Source organism: Theropithecus gelada, chromosome 7a (assembly GCF_003255815.1).
Source record: "Theropithecus gelada isolate Dixy chromosome 7a, Tgel_1.0, whole genome shotgun sequence".
Classification (NCBI taxonomy): Eukaryota; Metazoa; Chordata; class Mammalia; order Primates; family Cercopithecidae; genus Theropithecus; species Theropithecus gelada.
In genome coordinates this window covers 16,679,493-16,696,044 of record NC_037674.1, presented here as the reverse complement: position 1 = coordinate 16,696,044, position 16,552 = coordinate 16,679,493, and the positions used below count along the sequence as shown (strand labels likewise).

General features: G+C 45.7%; 2 protein-coding genes across 9 annotated transcripts in view; one reads left to right on the top strand and one right to left on the bottom strand.

The window, feature by feature from the left end:
- The window catches only part of NUSAP1 (nucleolar and spindle associated protein 1), a 47,083-nt gene extending 45,138 nt beyond the window's left edge, over nt 1–1,945 (bottom strand). For 6 of the 7 annotated variants that reach the window (XM_025389983.1, XM_025389984.1, XM_025389985.1 and 3 more), the window contains exon 1: nt 1,592–1,945. In XM_025389983.1, the coding sequence (XP_025245768.1) occupies nt 1,592–1,684 (93 nt within the window). In that variant the 5' untranslated portion in view covers nt 1,685–1,945. The remainder of the gene's footprint in view (nt 1–1,591) is intronic. The other variant, XM_025389987.1, reaches the window with a different exon arrangement.
- A 75-nt stretch (nt 1,946–2,020) lies between these two features.
- The window catches only part of OIP5 (Opa interacting protein 5), a 16,179-nt gene continuing 1,647 nt past the window's right edge, over nt 2,021–16,552 (top strand). The window contains exons 1-4 of one of the 2 annotated variants that reach the window (XM_025390418.1): nt 2,021–2,402; nt 2,661–2,727; nt 6,582–6,704; nt 13,085–13,166. In XM_025390418.1, the coding sequence (XP_025246203.1) occupies nt 2,081–2,402; nt 2,661–2,727; nt 6,582–6,704; nt 13,085–13,166 (594 nt within the window). In that variant the 5' untranslated portion in view covers nt 2,021–2,080. The remainder of the gene's footprint in view (nt 2,403–2,660; nt 2,728–6,581; nt 6,705–13,084; nt 13,167–16,552) is intronic. The other variant, XM_025390419.1, reaches the window with a different exon arrangement.

The window sequence follows — 16,552 nt, the reverse complement described above, 5'->3', positions numbered from 1 at the left end:
AAGTTCCAAGTGTTCAGGGATGCAGCCGTGGATAAAAGATTCTAGCTAGGCAGCAAAAAAGCCTAAGGAATTTAGGCTGAGATATTAAGGCTTTGTTTACAAAGTATAGGGGAGCCACAAACCACTATAGCCCACAAATAATCCCCAAGGAAAACCCTTTGGTCATTCAGCCCCAACAGGCACTTAGGCCCTGATTATTTTGTTTAAACAATTTAGGCCGGGTGTGGTGGCTCACGCCTGTAATCCCAGCACTTTGGGGGGCTGAGGCGGGCGGATCATGAGATCAGGAGTTCGAGACCAGCCTGACCAACATGGTGAACTCCAGTCTCTACTAAAAATACAAAAATTAGCCGGGCATGGTGACAGGCGCCTGTAATCCCAGCTACTCAGGAGCCTGAGGCAGGAGAACCGCTTGAACTCGGGAGGTGGAGGTTGTGGTAAGCCGAGATTGCGCCACTGCACTCCAGACTGGGCGACAGAGTAAGACTCTGTCTCTGTCTCAAAGGAGAAAAAAAAAAAAAAGAAAACATTTGTGACGACTGATTTAGGCATTTATTCAGTGTCAGTATCATAGCCTGCAGGACAAACCTAGAGAGCATACAGCAGTATTATGTGGGAAGTCTCAACTATTAACAAAATATATAAAACCGCTATCCTACATTGAATCCCCAAATCTTCTAACATCTTGTTTTTTGTTTGTTTGTTTGTTTTTGTTTTGAGTCTCGCTCTGTCACCGAGGTTGGAGTGCAGTGGGTGCGATCTTGGCTCACTGCCACCTTGGCTTCCCAGGTTCAGGCGATTCTCCTGCCTCAGCCTCCCGAGTAGCTGGGATCACAGGCGTGTGCCACCACGCCCGGCTAATTTTTTAATGGCCATGCTGGTCTCGAAATCCTGACCTCAGGTGATCCAACTACCTCGGCCTCCCAAAGTGTTGGGATTACAGGCACGAGTCACCGCGCCCGGCCAATTCTCCTCACATCTTGTAGCCTCGGAGTCAAAGACCTTACTGGTTTTGATAGATACCATCACCACAACAGTCATCAATAAGTACATGAGTATATTAGATCAGGGCTGAGTTATAAAACTCAGGTCTCCTAAAAGTCGATTTTTTCTTTCCCCCTGACAGGTCCATCAATAAAGTATCAAGAGATTATCGGCAATATTACAAATCACTGAAGTCTGTTTGGGGTTTTCTAGAAGCTGAGCCAATTATTTACTTAATTGTCTAACGATTAACGACACCCCTTCTGCTTTCTGGGCCTGCGTTTCGTAATCGATGCCCTGAGAGGTATAAAGTAATTTAAAAAAAAAAAAAACCACAAAAAACAAAAAACAACAAACCACCCCTCGGAACAGAGGCTTATCATGTGAGCACCCAGACAAGCCAGCTTCACAATGAGGTGAAAACTACAGTTCCTCTTCCGTTTATCAGAGTTCTAACTGGGACCACCGTGAACCACATCTACCGCCCGAGGGGCAGGGACGGCTGCTTCAGTCCCCGGGCTTCCCGCTCGGTCCCTTCGCATCGCATCTCCCTGAGGCCGCTACTCCCGCCGCACCCGCCCAGGGAACTGCCCCGCCAGCGTCGTACCCGCAGGTTGGCTCGGAGACCCAGACTCTTGGCTAAGTTCTGCAGGTCACTGTACTTGAGGGAGTCCAGCTCCTCTAGGGAGGGGATGATCATCGCGATTCAAAATCCCGGCGATACTCAGAAGATGGATCACCAAATCTCGTAAGCAAGGTTCAAATCCCTGGCGCCACTCTTAACTTTGACTAAGCAGAAATTTATAGACAGTTTAAATGAAGAATGCCGCGCTTCCATTGGTTGAAAATGCCTCAAAGGCGGGGTTTCTAACCCTGACCAATAGAAAGGCTGATTTCCCGTCCCAACAGTCGCGCGCTTTTCTCACACTTCACGAATACGCAGGCGCCGAAGGGCCTATAAGGACGGTTCAGATAACGAGTGCGCGGACTGGGACTCCAGTGCTTGGATTGCCCACGATGTCCAATGAGGACGCAGGAGCTGTGCTTGGGGCGGGGCCTGGCGTGTATTCGAAACGACGGCGCCGCCTGAGAGAAGATGGCGGCTCAGCCGCGGCGGCATCGCTCGCCTTGTGCAACGCCGCCCCAGGGTGACTTCTGTGATGACACTGAGAGGGCGATTGACGAAGCTTCTTTTACGACCTCCATGGAGTGGGATACACAGGTGGTGAAGGGGTCCTCGCCGCTCGGCCCCGCAGGGCTGGGGGCTGAGGAGCCGGCCGCCGTCTCGCAGCTGCCGTCTTGGCTGCAGCCTGAGAGGTGCGCTGTTTTCCAGTGCGCACAATGCCACGCCGTGCTCGCCGACTCGGTGCACCTCGCCTGGGACCTGTCGCGGTCCCTTGGGGCCGTGGTCTTCTCCAGTGAGTGCAGTGAGGCGTTCGGGAAAGGCAGAGGCTAGCCCGAGAGGTTGTTCCCGCCTTCTCCACCGGGTGGCAGAGAACCACCTGGGGAAGAAAACGGAATGAAAATTTGGAAGCACATAACTCCTTGGCCTGGGGATGGGGCAGGGAACTGGGGAGTCTCCTGACATTTATGGCGGGGATGAGTCTGTCTAGAGGAGAGATTTTCCATTTCAAGGCCCGCAGAGTATGAGTTCTGACCCGTGTTTGTGTTCCTAGGAGTTACAAATAACGTCGTTTTGGAAGCGCCCTTCCTAGTTGGCATTGAAGGTTCACTCAAAGGCAGGTACGTATTGATAATTACAGATTGGTCTCTAGTCCCTGACTTTATGAGACTGAGGAGCGTGGAACTGACATGTACTTGTTGAGCAAGTCTGTTGACAGCATTTCCTTTTTTTTTGTTGGTTTGATTTTTTTTTTTTTTTTGAGATGGAGCCTCACTCTGTTGCCCAGGCTGGAGTGCGGTGGCGCGATCTCGGCTCACTGCAAGCTCTGCCTCCCAGGTTCACACCATTCTGCCTCAGCCTCCCGAGTAGCTGGGAAGGCATGTGAAGTCATGCCAAATTGTGAATATGAAGAAAAAAATGGGGCCGGGCGCGGTGGCTCACGCTTGTAATCCCAGCACTTTGGGAGGCTGAGGTGGGTGGATCACATGAGGTCAGGAGTTCAAGACCAACCTGACCAACATGGTGAACCCCCATCTCTACTAAAAATACAAAATTAGCCGGGCATGGTGGCACACACCTGTAATTCCAGCTCTTTGGGAGGCTGAGGCAGGAGAATCACTTGAACCCGGGAGGCAGAGGTTGCAGTGCACTGAGAACACACCATTGCACTCCAGCTTGGGCAACAAGAGCGAAACTCCATCAAACAAACAAATACATGGAAATTAAAAGTGCTACTCCAGTTATAAGCTGATATGGAGGAAGTTTGAGTGGTATGAGTAGAAGATCAAACCAGCCACAGCATTCCTTTAAACCAAAGCCTAATCCAGAACAAGGCCCTAACTCTCTTCAATTCTGTGAAGGCTGAGACGTGAGGAAGCTGCAGAAGTTTGAAAGTAGCAAATGTTGGCTAGGTGCAATGGCTCATGCCTGTAACCCCAGCACTTTGGGAGGCCGAGGTGGGTGGATTGCTTGAACCCAGGAGTTTGAGACCAGCCTGGGCAACATGGTGAAATGCTGTCTCTACAAAATACAAAACAATTTAGCCGGATGTGGTGGTGCACACCTATAGTCCCAGCTGCTTGGGAGGCTGAGAAGGAAGGCTGGCTTGAGCCATAGAGGTCGAGGCTGCAGTGGAGCTGTGATTGTGCCACCACACTCCAGCCGGGGTGACAGAGCAAGACTATCTAAAAAAAAAAACAGAGGTTGGTTCTTGAGATTTAAGGAAAGAAACCTTCTCTATAACAAAAGTCCAAAGTGAAACAGCAAGTACTGATGCAGAAGCTGCAGAAAATGAAAGTGGGTACACTAAACAACAGATTTTCAGTGCAGATGAAACAGCCTTCTATTGGAAGAAGATGCCATCTCAGACTTTCATAGGTAGAAAGGAGAAGTATTACCTGGCTTGAAAGGAGCTGGTCACAGTGACTCACACGTGTAATCCCAGCACTTTGGGAGACCAAGGTGGGAGGATTGCTTGAGCATAGGAGTTCAAGACCAGCCTGGGCAACATAGCAAGAACCGATCTCTACAAAACATTTAAAAATTAGATGGGCATTATAGTGTGCACCTGTGGTCCAGCTAATTGGAAGGCTGAGGTGGGAGGATCACTTGAGTCTGGGATGTCAAGGCTGTAGTGAGCTGTGATTGTACCACTGTACTCCAACCAAAAAAAAGAAAAAAAAAAGCTTCAAAGGACAGGCTTTCTCTCTTGTTAGGGGCCAGTGCAGCTGATGACTTTAAGTTGAAGTCAATGCTCATTTACTGTTACTATCTATAGCTACTATAGATAGTTATTTCTCTGATGGATATGGGCAAAGTAAATTGAAAACCTTCTGGAAACCCAGCTAAATTTTGTATTTTTAGTAGAGACGGAGTTTCACCATGTTGACCAGGCTGTTCTCAAACTCCTGGTCTCAGGTGATCTGCCCGCCTCCCAAAATGCTCAGATTATAAGTGTGAGCCATTGCGCCCGGCCCAGTAAATTAATTTCCACTGAGACATTTGTTTATAAGTACTGTGCTTTGTCTGAACTAATTAATTCCTACGTGGAATTTCAAATTAATGACACTTTATTTCACAGTTTGCTTTTTGGTTACCTATATTCACAAGATTACTATATGTGTGGTGTGGGACTTCATTTACCAATAAACCTAATATATTTTGTTATTTGTTCTTTTTTAGTATCCATTGACATGAATATTTCTTTTTAGCTATGTGTTTGTTTTTTTTTTTTTCTAAGACGGAGTTTTGCTCTTGTCGCCCAGGCTGGAGTGCAATGGCACAATCTCCGCTCACTGCAACCTCCGCCTCCCCGGTTCAAGCGATTCTCCTGCCTCACCCTCCTGAGTAGCTGGGATTACAGGCACCCGCCACCATGCCTGGCTAATTTTTGTATTTTTAGTAGAGACAGGGTTTCACCATGTTGGCCAGGCTGGTCTTGAACTCTTGACCTCTGGTGATCCACCTGCCTTGGCCTCCCAAAGTGCTGGGATTACAGGCATAAGCCATCATGCCTGGGCTAGCTATGTGATTTTTATGTTGTATTTTGTTAATAGAATTCTGCTAGCCTGGGAAGTAAGACCCCATTTCTTCCAAAAAAAAATTAGTAGGGCATGGTAGCATGCACCTGTAATCCCAGCTTTGGGAAGCTGAGGCAGGTGGATCAGTTGAGCCCAGGAATTCAAGGCTGCAGGGAGCTATGATTGTACCACTATGTTCTGACCTGGGCAACAGAACAAGAACCTGTCTTAAAAAAAAAAAAAAATTCTTCATAGCATACTCTATATTAATATAATTAATTTTTCCTTTACCAAAGCACTTTAAAATTGCCTTTAGCACATGCATGATGAAATACTTTCTTAAAGTGCTTTTCTTTTAGAAAATTTTTTTATTTTATTTTGAGACGGAGTGTTGCTCTGTTGCCAAGGCTGGAGTGCAGTGGCACTATCTCGGTTCACTGCAAGCTCCGCCTCTTGGGTTCACACCATTCTCCTGCCTCAGCCTCCCGAGTAGCTGGGACTATAGGCGCCCGCCACCACACCTAGCTATTTTTTAATATTTTTAGTAGAGACGGGATTTCACCATGTTAGCCAGGATGGTCTTGATCTCCTGACCTCGTGATCTGCCAGCCTCGGCCTCCCAAAGTACTGGGATTACAAGCGTGAGCCACCGTGCCCGGGCTGTTTATTTTTTAAGACGGGGTTTTACCATGTTGCCTAGGCTGATCTTGAATTTCTGGGCTCTAGCTATCTGCCCACTTTGGCCTCTGAAAGTGCTGCGTTACAGTAGGTGTGAACCACTGTGCCTGACCAAAATGTTCCTTTTTAATATTTAAATATGTCTTATATACCAGCAAATATGATGACTTGCTCAAGAATTGTAATGAGAACTAAAATCAACATCTGACTCTTCATCAGTAATCTTTTCAGAGGATAAGGAAAGCAAAATAGATGGCTTGCTAGGGTAATGGGATTCCTTTTTCTTTCTCTTTTAGTCTGGGCATTTTTTCATTAACTTTTTTTTATATATGCAAAAGACAAATCTTGATTTTAGTTCTATGAACAATTTGTTTAGTAAAGCCCCAGTCAACATGATTATTTTTTCAACAAATGTGAATTTATATAATGATAGCCATTTTACACGGTGATTTGTAGTTTTAAATGTTTTAGTATTAATCAGATTAGTTAGCTCTTTTTCTGTTTATTAGGGGTAAGTTACCTTTCTCTACTGAAGTGACAATTATACATCCATGACTGCTTTGACCAGAATATAAGAGGGTATCCGCAATCCAGCATGTAATTAAATTACAACGTGAGTTACCCTTTCTTGAATGTGATATTCTTTCAGTCTCATTCCTATTACAATATAATTTTCACCCTGACTTAGGTGTTAGGAATGCTTCAGAGACTAGTTATTTTTTATTTCTTACATGATTTTTTATTCTTACCCATATTCTGTTTTTCCCTACTCCTAGTACTTACAACCTTTTATTCTGTGGTTCCTGTGGGATTCCCATTGGTTTCCATCTGTATTCTACCCATGCTGCCCTGGCTGCCTTGAGAGGTCACTTCTGCCTTTCCAGTGACAAAATGGTGTGGTGAGTAGACTTAGATATTGATCATCAAATACACTTATTTATTTATTTATTTATTTATTTATTTATTTATTTAGAGACAAAGTCCATCAAATAAATTTTAAAAGATTTTTCAGGAAAGAGAAAGTGGGCTGAGCACAGTGGCTCATGCCTGTAATTCCAGCACTTTGGGAAGCTGAGGCGGGTGGATCACTTGAAGTCAGGAGTTTGAGACCAGCCTGGCCAACATGGTGAAACCCGTCTCTACTAAAAATACAAAAATTAGCCAGGTGTGGTAGACACCTGTAATCCCAGCTGCTTAAGAGGCCGAGGCATGAGAATTGTTGGAACCTGGGAGGCGGAGGCTGCTGTGAGCCGAGATTGCGCCACTGCACTCCAGCCTGAGAGACAGAGTGAGATTCTGTCCAACTACTTGGGAGGCTGAGGCAGGAGAATTGCTTCAACCTGAAAGGTGGAGGTTGCACCGTGAGCTGAGATCGTGCCACTATACCCCAGCCTGGGTGACAGAGCAAGACTCTGCCTCAAAAAAAAAAAAAAAAAAAAAAGACAAAGCGTTTGTACCAAAGAAGATGCTAAAGTCAGGCACTGTCTTTGACAAAAAGATAGCAGTGGGCTAAGTGTGATGGCTCACGCCTGTAATGCCAGTGCTTTGTGAGGCCAAGGTGGGAGGACTGCTTAAGGGCAGGAGTTCAAGACCTCCATGGGCAATATAGTGAGACCCCTATTTTTTTATACAAAATAAAAAAAAATTAGCTGGATGTGGTGGTGGCCTGCCCCTGTAGTACCAGTTACTTGGGAGGCTGAGGTGGGAGGATCACATGAGCCCAAGAGTTCAAGGTTACAGTTTGCTGTGATCATACCACTGCATTCCATTTTAGGTGACAAAATGAGACTCCATCTCTTAAATAAAATAAAAGATAGCAGTGGGACCAAAATATAATCTTATAACATTATGATTATCTTCCATGTCTTCTTATACCACATCTTAAGAAGCATCCATGGAAGAATTCAGAGGGTAGTCTTTCATTAAAAACTTTTTGCCAGATGTGGTGGTGTGTGCCTATAATTCTAGTTACCCAGGAGGCTGAGGCAGGAGGATCCCTTGAATCTTGAAGGTGTTTGAGATCAGCCTAGGCAACATAGTGAAGCCTCCTATCTCAAACTGCCCCCTTAAAAAAAATAAATAAATAAAAAGAACATTGTATGACCAGGCGCAGTGGCTCACGCCTGTAATCCCAGCACTTTGGGAGGCCAAGGTCGGGGGTTCATCTGAGGTCAGGAGTTCGAGACCAGCTTGGCCAACATAGTGAAACCCCATCTCCTTTAAAAATACAAAAATAAGCCAAGTGTGGTGGTGCCCGCCTGTGGTCCCAGCTACTCGGGAGGTGAGGCAGGAGAATTGCTTGAACCCAGGAGGTGGAGGTTGCAGTGAGCCAAGATCGAGTCACTGCACTTCAGCCTGGGTGACAGAATGAGACTCCGTCTCAGAAAAAATAAAAATAAATAAATAAAAGATAAAAAGATCATTCTAGAAAGTAAGCTTTTGCAAAATAATGTTGTAGTAGATACCTTTTGGGTTTGTGCCCAGCCTCTGTCTCCCTCTAATAGGGGGGGTCTTGTATATTTATATCATGTGTGATTCCCACTCCCAGGTACTGGATCAAGAATGAATACCTGGCCAGGCATGGTGGGTCATGCCTGTAATGTCAGCGCTTTGGAAGACTGAGTTGGAGGATTGTTTGAGCTTAGGAGTTTGAGAATAGCCTAGGCAACATAGCAAGACTCTGTCTCTACAAAAAATTTAAACTATTAGCTGTGTGTGGTGGTGTATGCCTGTAGTCCTAGCTACTCAGGAGGCTAAGGTGGGAGGATAGCTACAGCCCAGGAATTCAAGGTTACAGTGAGCTATGATTGTGTCACTGTATTCTAGCATGCGGAGCAGAGCAAGACCCTGTCTCTTAGAAAAGAAAAACGGTGCTGGGCATGGTAGCTCATGCCAGTAATTCCAGCACTTTGGGAGGCTGAGGCGGGCAGATCATGAGGTCAGGAGATCGAGACCATCCTGGTCAACATGGGGAAACCCCGTCTCTACTAAAAAATACAAAAAAATTAGCTGGGTGTGGTGGCGTGTGCCTGTAATCCCAGCTACTTGGGAGGCTGAGGCAGGATAATCACTTGAACCAGGGAGTCAGAGGTTGCAGTGAGCCGAGATCGCACCACTGTACTCCAGCCTGGCAACAGAATGAGACTCTGTCTCAAAAAAAAAAAAAAAAAAAAAAAAAGAGAAAAATGGATACCCGATCCAAACTAAGCCAACCAGTTTTCTACCCTAGGAATTTGAAATAAGGGCCCAGAAATACCAGTTACGTGTAGATGGTACTAGTGTTGAAGCTGGGAAGTGAAAGCTGTATGTATGGGGTAGCTATTTCCTATATGATGCATGTAGCTGCTGAGAAATCTTCTCTGCAGTAAAACATGAAGCAGACAGAGAAAAGTAAAAATAATGATCATGTAGCCTCATAGCATCAGAAAAACTACCCTACTGGCTATCCTTTCTCATGAATTACATTGGCTATTGCATTATTTTCCTAACAAATTACACTTTTAAGCTTTTCTACATAGTACAAGAAACTGAAACATCCTTCGAAGTCTTTCCTTGACCATTAAAAAACAAAAACAAAAACAAAACAAGCATTGACAACCCAGTTTATGTAGGCATTATGCTTATATCACTGAGTTCTTAGTATAGTCTAAGAAACCTAGGGCTCAAAGAGGTGGAAGAGCTGAAATTTGAGCACATCTTAACTCAAATGCTTATTTTTCATAAAACTAAAAGGTTTCCTTTCTCTCGTTTGTTTCTTTTTTTTTTTTCTTGAGATGGAGTCCCGCTCTGTCGCCCAGGCTGGAGTACAGTGGCGCGATCTTGGCTCACTGCAAGCTTCGTCCCCTGGGTTCGTGCCATTCTGCTATTTTCCTGCCTCAGCCTCCCAAGTAGCTTGGACTACAGTTGCCCGCCACCACGAGTGGCTAATTTTTTGTATTTTTAATAGAGACAGGGTGTCACCGTGTTAGCCAGGATGGTCTCGACCTACTGACCTCGTGATCCGCCCGCTTTGTCCTCCCAAAGTGCTGGGATTACAGGTGTGAGCCCCCACACCCAGCTGCTTTTTCTCATTTCTTATGCTTAGATAGATGTTTCTAGCTGAGTTATGGTTGACTAAACAATAAAACTTATTAGCAAAGCCAGTCCTTTACCATGGGTTGTTCACTGTGCATTAGGTATACCATTTGATCTTCATTGCAGATTTCCAACACAAAATATATATCTGAGATGGATTGATCATTTTTTATTCTTTTATTTTTTAAAGATGGAGTCTCACTCTGTCACCCAGGCTGGAAGTACAATGGCATGATCTTAGCTTACTGCAACCTCCGCCTCCTGGGTTCAAGCAATTCTCCTGCCTGGGCTTCCCAAAATGTTAAGATTACAGGCATTAGCCACCATGCCCAGCCTCAATTTCTAGATTCTTTTTTTTTTTTTTTTTTTTTGAGACGGAGTCTCGCCCTGTCGCCCAGGCTGGAGTGCAGTGGCGTGATCTCCACTCACTGCAAGCTCCGCCTCCCGGGTTCAAGCCATTCTCCTGCCTCAGCCTCCAGTATAGCCGGGACTACAGGCGCCCGCCACCGCGCCCGGCTAATTTTTGTATTTTTTTAGTAGAGACGGGGTTTCACCGTGTTAGCCAGGATGGTCTCGATCTCCTGACCTCGTGATCCGCCCGTCTCGGCCTCCCAAAGTGCTGGGATTACAGGCGTGAGCCACCGCGCCCGGCCAATTTCTAGATTCTTAAGCAATTTCTATTTAGAATTAACTTTAAAGCAGGAAAAAAAAAAAAAACTGTAAATGTGTGCTGTTAGTAATCCCACATCTTTTCTAGAAATCAGTACAAAAGTAAATGTTCTAGAGGAGCAATAATTGCATTTTTGCTAGGGTAGTAAGCTTTTAGTAACATATTTTTAACATAAATTTGAAAAAGCATTATGAGATTTTGGTTAATTTCTTAATATTTAAAATGAGTTGGATAAAAGGTCAGGACATTCTTTTCAATTAAATGGAAACTTTGGCCTTTTCCTCTTGGATTCAGGATGGCTGCTGGAATTACAGTCATTACATCTATTGATGATAGCATTCTAAACATGAAGGAAAAGGATATGGAGAGTATGGGAACACAAGAAAATTCCCCCTTTTCATCAGCATAAATTTTCTTTCTTTTTTTTTTTTTGAGACAGAGTCTTGCTCTGTCACCCAGGTTGGAGCACAGTGGTGCGATTTCAGCTCATTGCAACCTCTGCCTCCCAGGTTCAAGTGGTTCTTTTGCCTTGCCTCCCAAGTATTTCGGACCACAGACGCACTCCTCTACGCCCGGCTAATTTTTGTCTTTTTAGTAGAGATGGAGTTTTACCATGTTTGCCAGGCTGGTCTCAAATTCCTGACCTCAGGTGATCTGCCCACCTTGGCCTCTCATAGTGCTGGGATTACACTCATGAGCCACAGCGCCCTGCCGGCATAAATTTTCTTAATCTTTTTTTTTTTTTTTTTTTTGAGACATGGTCTGTCTGTCACACAGGCTGGAGCTATCATGGTTCACTGCAGCCTCAACCTCTTGGGTTCAGGTGATCCTCCCAACTCAGCCTCCCAAGTAGCTGGGACTATAAGCATGCCATCACATCTGGCTAATTTTTGTATTTTTTGTAGAGATGGGGTTTCACTTATACGAGGCACGGTGGCTCATGGTTGTAATCCCAGCACTTTGGGAGGCTAAGGCAGGCGGCGGACCACCTAAAGTCAGGAGTTCAAGACCAGCCTGTCCAATATGGTGAAAACCTGCCTCTGCTAAAAATACAAAAATTAGCTGGGCATGGTGGTGGGCACCTGTAATCCCACCTACTTGGGAGGCTTAGGCAGGAGAATTGCTTGAACCTGGAAGGCAGAGGTTGCAGTGAGCTGAGATCACGCCATTGCACTCCAGCCTGAGCGACAGAGTGAGACTCCCTCTCAAAAAAAAAAAAAAGGAAAGGAAAGAAAAAGAGATGGGGTTTCGCTGTGTTGCCCAGGCTGGTCTTGAATTTCTGGTCTCAAGCCATCTGCCTGCCTCAGTCTCCCAAAGTGCTGGGATAATAGGTGTAAGCCAGTATACCCAACCAATTTTCTTATCCTTGTTGGCCAGAACTATGTCACATGATCACTTTATTTGAGAAAGCAAATATGTAACAGGAGGCTCGTGGCAAAAATCTGGATTCTGTTGGCAATAAAGAAGTGAGGAAGGCTGGGCTTGGTGGCTCACGCCTATAATCCCAGCACTTTGGGAGGCTGAGGCGGGGGGGATCACCTGAGGTCAGGAGTTCGAGACCAACCTGACCAACATGGTGAAACACCGTCTCTACTAAAAATACAAAAATTAACTGGGCGTGGTGGTGCAAGCCTGTAATCCCAGCTACTTGGGAGGCTAAGGCAGGAGAGTCGTTTGAACCCGGGAGGCAGAGGTTGCAGTGAGCTGAGATCGTGCCACTGCACACTAGTCTGGGCAACAGAGCGAGACTCCATCTCAAAAAAAAAAAAAAAGTGGGGAATAGCTACTGGGAATAGGTGACCAACACTTTGTCTCACACTGGGATTACTTTCCTTCAAACTGTGCTACAGGATCCCACTGATGAAGTGTAAAGCTTATCATCATAATTATTCATATGAGCCTGGTTTTTGTCTTTAGTTTACCATGAGATAATTTTGTCTCTGGTAGGATGAGGCAGAGATCCTCTCCGATTTGTTTATTTTTGAATTTGTTTTTCCAAGGAAATGCAGTCATCCTTCAGTATCCGTTTGAGGACCCCACCAGATACCAAAATCCATGGACACTCAAGTTTCTGATATTAAATGGTATAATATTTGCATATTACTTTTGGATATCCTCCTTTTTAAAGTATAAAGTATTAAAGTATAAAGTATAAAAGTACATATTTTATACTTTAAAATAATCTCCAGATTACTTCTGACAGCTAATGTAATGTAAATGCTATGTACATTACAAATATGCATAGGAAATTTACAAAGTTGTTGTATTGTTAAGGGAATGATGACAAGAAAAAGTCTGTACCTGTTCAATACAGACACAATCCAGTTTTTTTCCCCAAATATTTTTAGTCTGTGGTTGTTCGAATCCGATGCTGTACCCATGGATATAGTGGGCCAACTGTAACATCATGAGTCTTGAAGTGAAAATCAGTAAGAAGGCTTTTTTTGACACACATTTTCTTTAGAAGGCAAGTTTGGTTCATTTATAATCTTAACCATGGTATGACACTAATATTTTCTCTTTTTTCCTATCTAGCTATCTCTTAAAAACAAAAGCCATAGTAAATGCATCAGAGATGGATATTCACAATGTATCTCTATCAGAAAAGATTGCAGAGGTAAAATTTCATGATGGTTGTATGCTTTTTTAAAATACAGACAACTCTTGATAACTTCTACCAATGGACTTGGGGATGATGAAATAGTATGATGCTCAGTAATCCTTTATAGTTGGTTTGACCTTCCCTATCGAATTTGTAACGAAAAGCAAAATACTAAAACCACACTGTAAGGTGTAGTTCAGGAAGAAAGGAAAAGCTGCTCAACTGCTGCACTCCTGTGTTCTCCTTTGTGCTGGGAATGGATATCATCATCTTGCCATAGAGCTGTCTTCCTTGCAAACACCTTGTAATTGCTCAACTGTCTCAGTTTAAGAGTGAAGAAACAGTTATTAAGAATTCTTGGTCGGGCGTGGTGGCTCACGCCTGTAATCCCAGCACTTTGGGAGGCCAAGGTGAGCAGATCATGAGGTCAGGAGATTGAGACCATGCTGGCTAATACAGTGAAACCCCATCTCTATTAAAAATACAAAAAATTAGCCTGGCGTGATGGCACATGCCTGTAGTCCCAGCTACTTGGGAGGTGGAGGCAGGAGAATCGCTTGAACTGGGAGGTGGAGGTTGCAGTGAGCCAAGATCACGTCACTGCACTCAAGCCTGGGCAACAGAGTGAGATTCGTCTCAAAAAAAAAAAAATTTAGCCGGGCATGGTGGCAGGCACCTGTAATCCTAGCTACTCAGGAGGCTGAGGCAGGAGAATCGCTTGAACCTGGGTGGACGGAGGTTGCAGTGAGCCGAGATTGCGCCACTGCACTCCAGCCTGGGCGACAGAGCGAGACTCCGTCTCAAAAAAAAGAATTCTTGGCCGGACACCGCGGCTCATGCCTGTAATCCCAGCTCTTTGGGAGGCTGAGGCGGACAGATAATCTGAAATGAGGAATTCGAGACCAGCCTTACCAACATGGAGAAATACCATCTCTACTAAATACACAAAATTAGCCAGGCGTGGTGGCGCATGCCTGTAATCCCAGCTACTGGGGAGAGACTGAGACAGGAGAAGCGCTTCAACCCGGGAGGCAGAGGTTGCGGTGAGGCGAGACTGTGCCATTGCACTATAGCCTGAGCAACAAAAGTGAATATCCGTCTCAAAAACAAAAACAAGCTGGGTGTGGTGGCTCACGCCTATAATCCCAGCACTTTGGGAGGCTGAGGCGGGCAGATCACCTGAGGTCAGGAGTTCGAGACCAGCCTGAGCAACATGGAGAAACCCTGTCTCTACTAAAAATACAAAATTAGCCTGGCGTGTTGGCACGTGCCTGTAATCTCAGCTATTCAGGAGGCTGAGGCAGGAGAATCATTTGGACCTGGGAGGCAGAGGTTATGGTGAGCCAAGATCTCACCATTGAGAGCGAAACTCCATCTGAAAAAAACAAACAACAAAAAAACAATTCTTACTGGCCGGGCCCGGTGGCTCACACCTGTAATCCCACCACTTTGAGAAGGCAAGGTGGGTGGATCCACGAGGTCAGGAGTTCAAGACCAGCCTGGCCAAGATGGTGAAACCTCGTCTCTACTAAAACTACAAAAATTAGCCAGGCGCAGTGGCAGGCACCTGTAATCCCAGCCCTGCTATTCGAGAGGCTGAAGCAGGAGAATCGCTTGGACCCGGGCGGCAGAGGTTGCAGTAAGCCAAGATCACGCCACTGCACTCTAGCCTAGGTGACAGTGAGAATCTGTCTCAATAATAATAATAATAATTGGTATGGGAAATGACTTTGGAATGGCAGTATCAGGAGTTTCATGGATAGGATCCAGGAAGAATATTATAAAGGAAACAGCCGGGCGCGGTGGCTCACACCTGTAATCCCAGCACTTTGGGAGGCCGAGGCGGGCGGATCATGAGGTCAGGAGATTGAGACCATCCTGGCTAACACGGTGAAATCCCGTCTCTACTAAAAATGCAAAAAATTGGCCGGGCACGGTGGCTCAAGCCTGTAATCCCAGCACTTTGGGAGGCCGAGACGGGCGGATCACGAGGTCAGGAGATCGAGACCATCCTGGCTAACATGGTGAAACCCCGTCTCTACTAAAAATTACAAAAAACTAGCCGGGCAAGGTGGCGGGCGCCTGTAGTCCCAGCTACTCAGGAGGCTGAGGCAGGAGAATGGCGTGAACCCGGGAGGCGGAGCTTGCAGTGAGCCGAGATCTGGCCACTGCACTCCAGCCTGGGTGACAGAGCGAGACTCCGTCTCAAAAAAAAAAAAAAAATGCAAAAAATTAGCCGGGCAAGGTGGCGGGCGCCTGTAGTCCCAGCTACTTGGGAGGCTGAGGCAGGAGAATGGCGTGAACCCGGGAGGCAGAGCTTGCAGTGAGCTGAGATCCGGCCACTGCACTCCAGCCTGGGCAACAGAGCGAGACTCCGCCTCAACAACAACAAAAAAATAAATTAAAAAAAATAAAGGAAACAACCATCTTAAGTCTCTGGAAATTTTTCTCAAGGTATATGGCAAATAGAGAAACATTTATTTAGTTTTGAGACAGAGTCTTACTCTGCCTTCCAGCTGGAATGCAGTGGCATAGTCTCAGGTCACTGCAACCCCCACGCCTCCCAGGTTCAAGCAATTCTCCCACCTCAGCCTCCTGAGTAGCTGGGCCTACAGGCGCGTACCACCATGCCCGGCTAATTTTTGTACTTTTTAGTAGAGATGGGGTTTCACCATCTCTACTAAAAATGTTGGCTAGGCTGTTCTTGAACTCCTGACCTCAGGTGATCCTACCAAAGTGCTGGGATTACAGGTGTGAGTGCCAGGTTCAAGTGCTTCTCCTGCCTCAGCCTCCCCAGTAGCTGGGAACCCAGTTGCCCTTGCCCCCAGCTTGCTTGTAGGGTGGAAATCCCATGATGGGAGGGGCAAATGGAGATTATCAGAAGCACTGCTCTTGCCCTGCTGAGTAACACCACTTAATTTTGTTCTAAATATAGCTGTTCTAAGGTGTAAGAACTCTTAAAAATTATCTAATTGCAACAGTTGTCTGTTCTAAACCTAATAACCAGAGTTAACTTTGCAGACCATTAGTAGAATATTAAAATCAGAGAGGCATTTGTTACTGTTAACAAAGGGTTAAAAGAAAAGCTGAGGCCGGGCGCGGTGGCTCAAGCCTGTAATCCCAGCACTTTGGGAGGCCGAGACGGGTGGATCACGAGGGCAGGAGATCGAGACCATCCTGGCTAACACGGTGAAACCCCGTCTCTACTAAAAATACAAAAAACTAGCCGGGCGAGGTGGCAGGCGCCTGTAGTCCCAGCTACTCGGGAGGCTGAGGCAGGAGAATGGCGTGAACCCGGGAGGCGGAGCTTGCAGTGAGCTGAGATCCGGCCACTGTACTCCAGCCTGGGCAGCAGAGCAAGACTCCGTCTCAAAAAAAAAAAAAAAAAAAAAAAAAAAAAA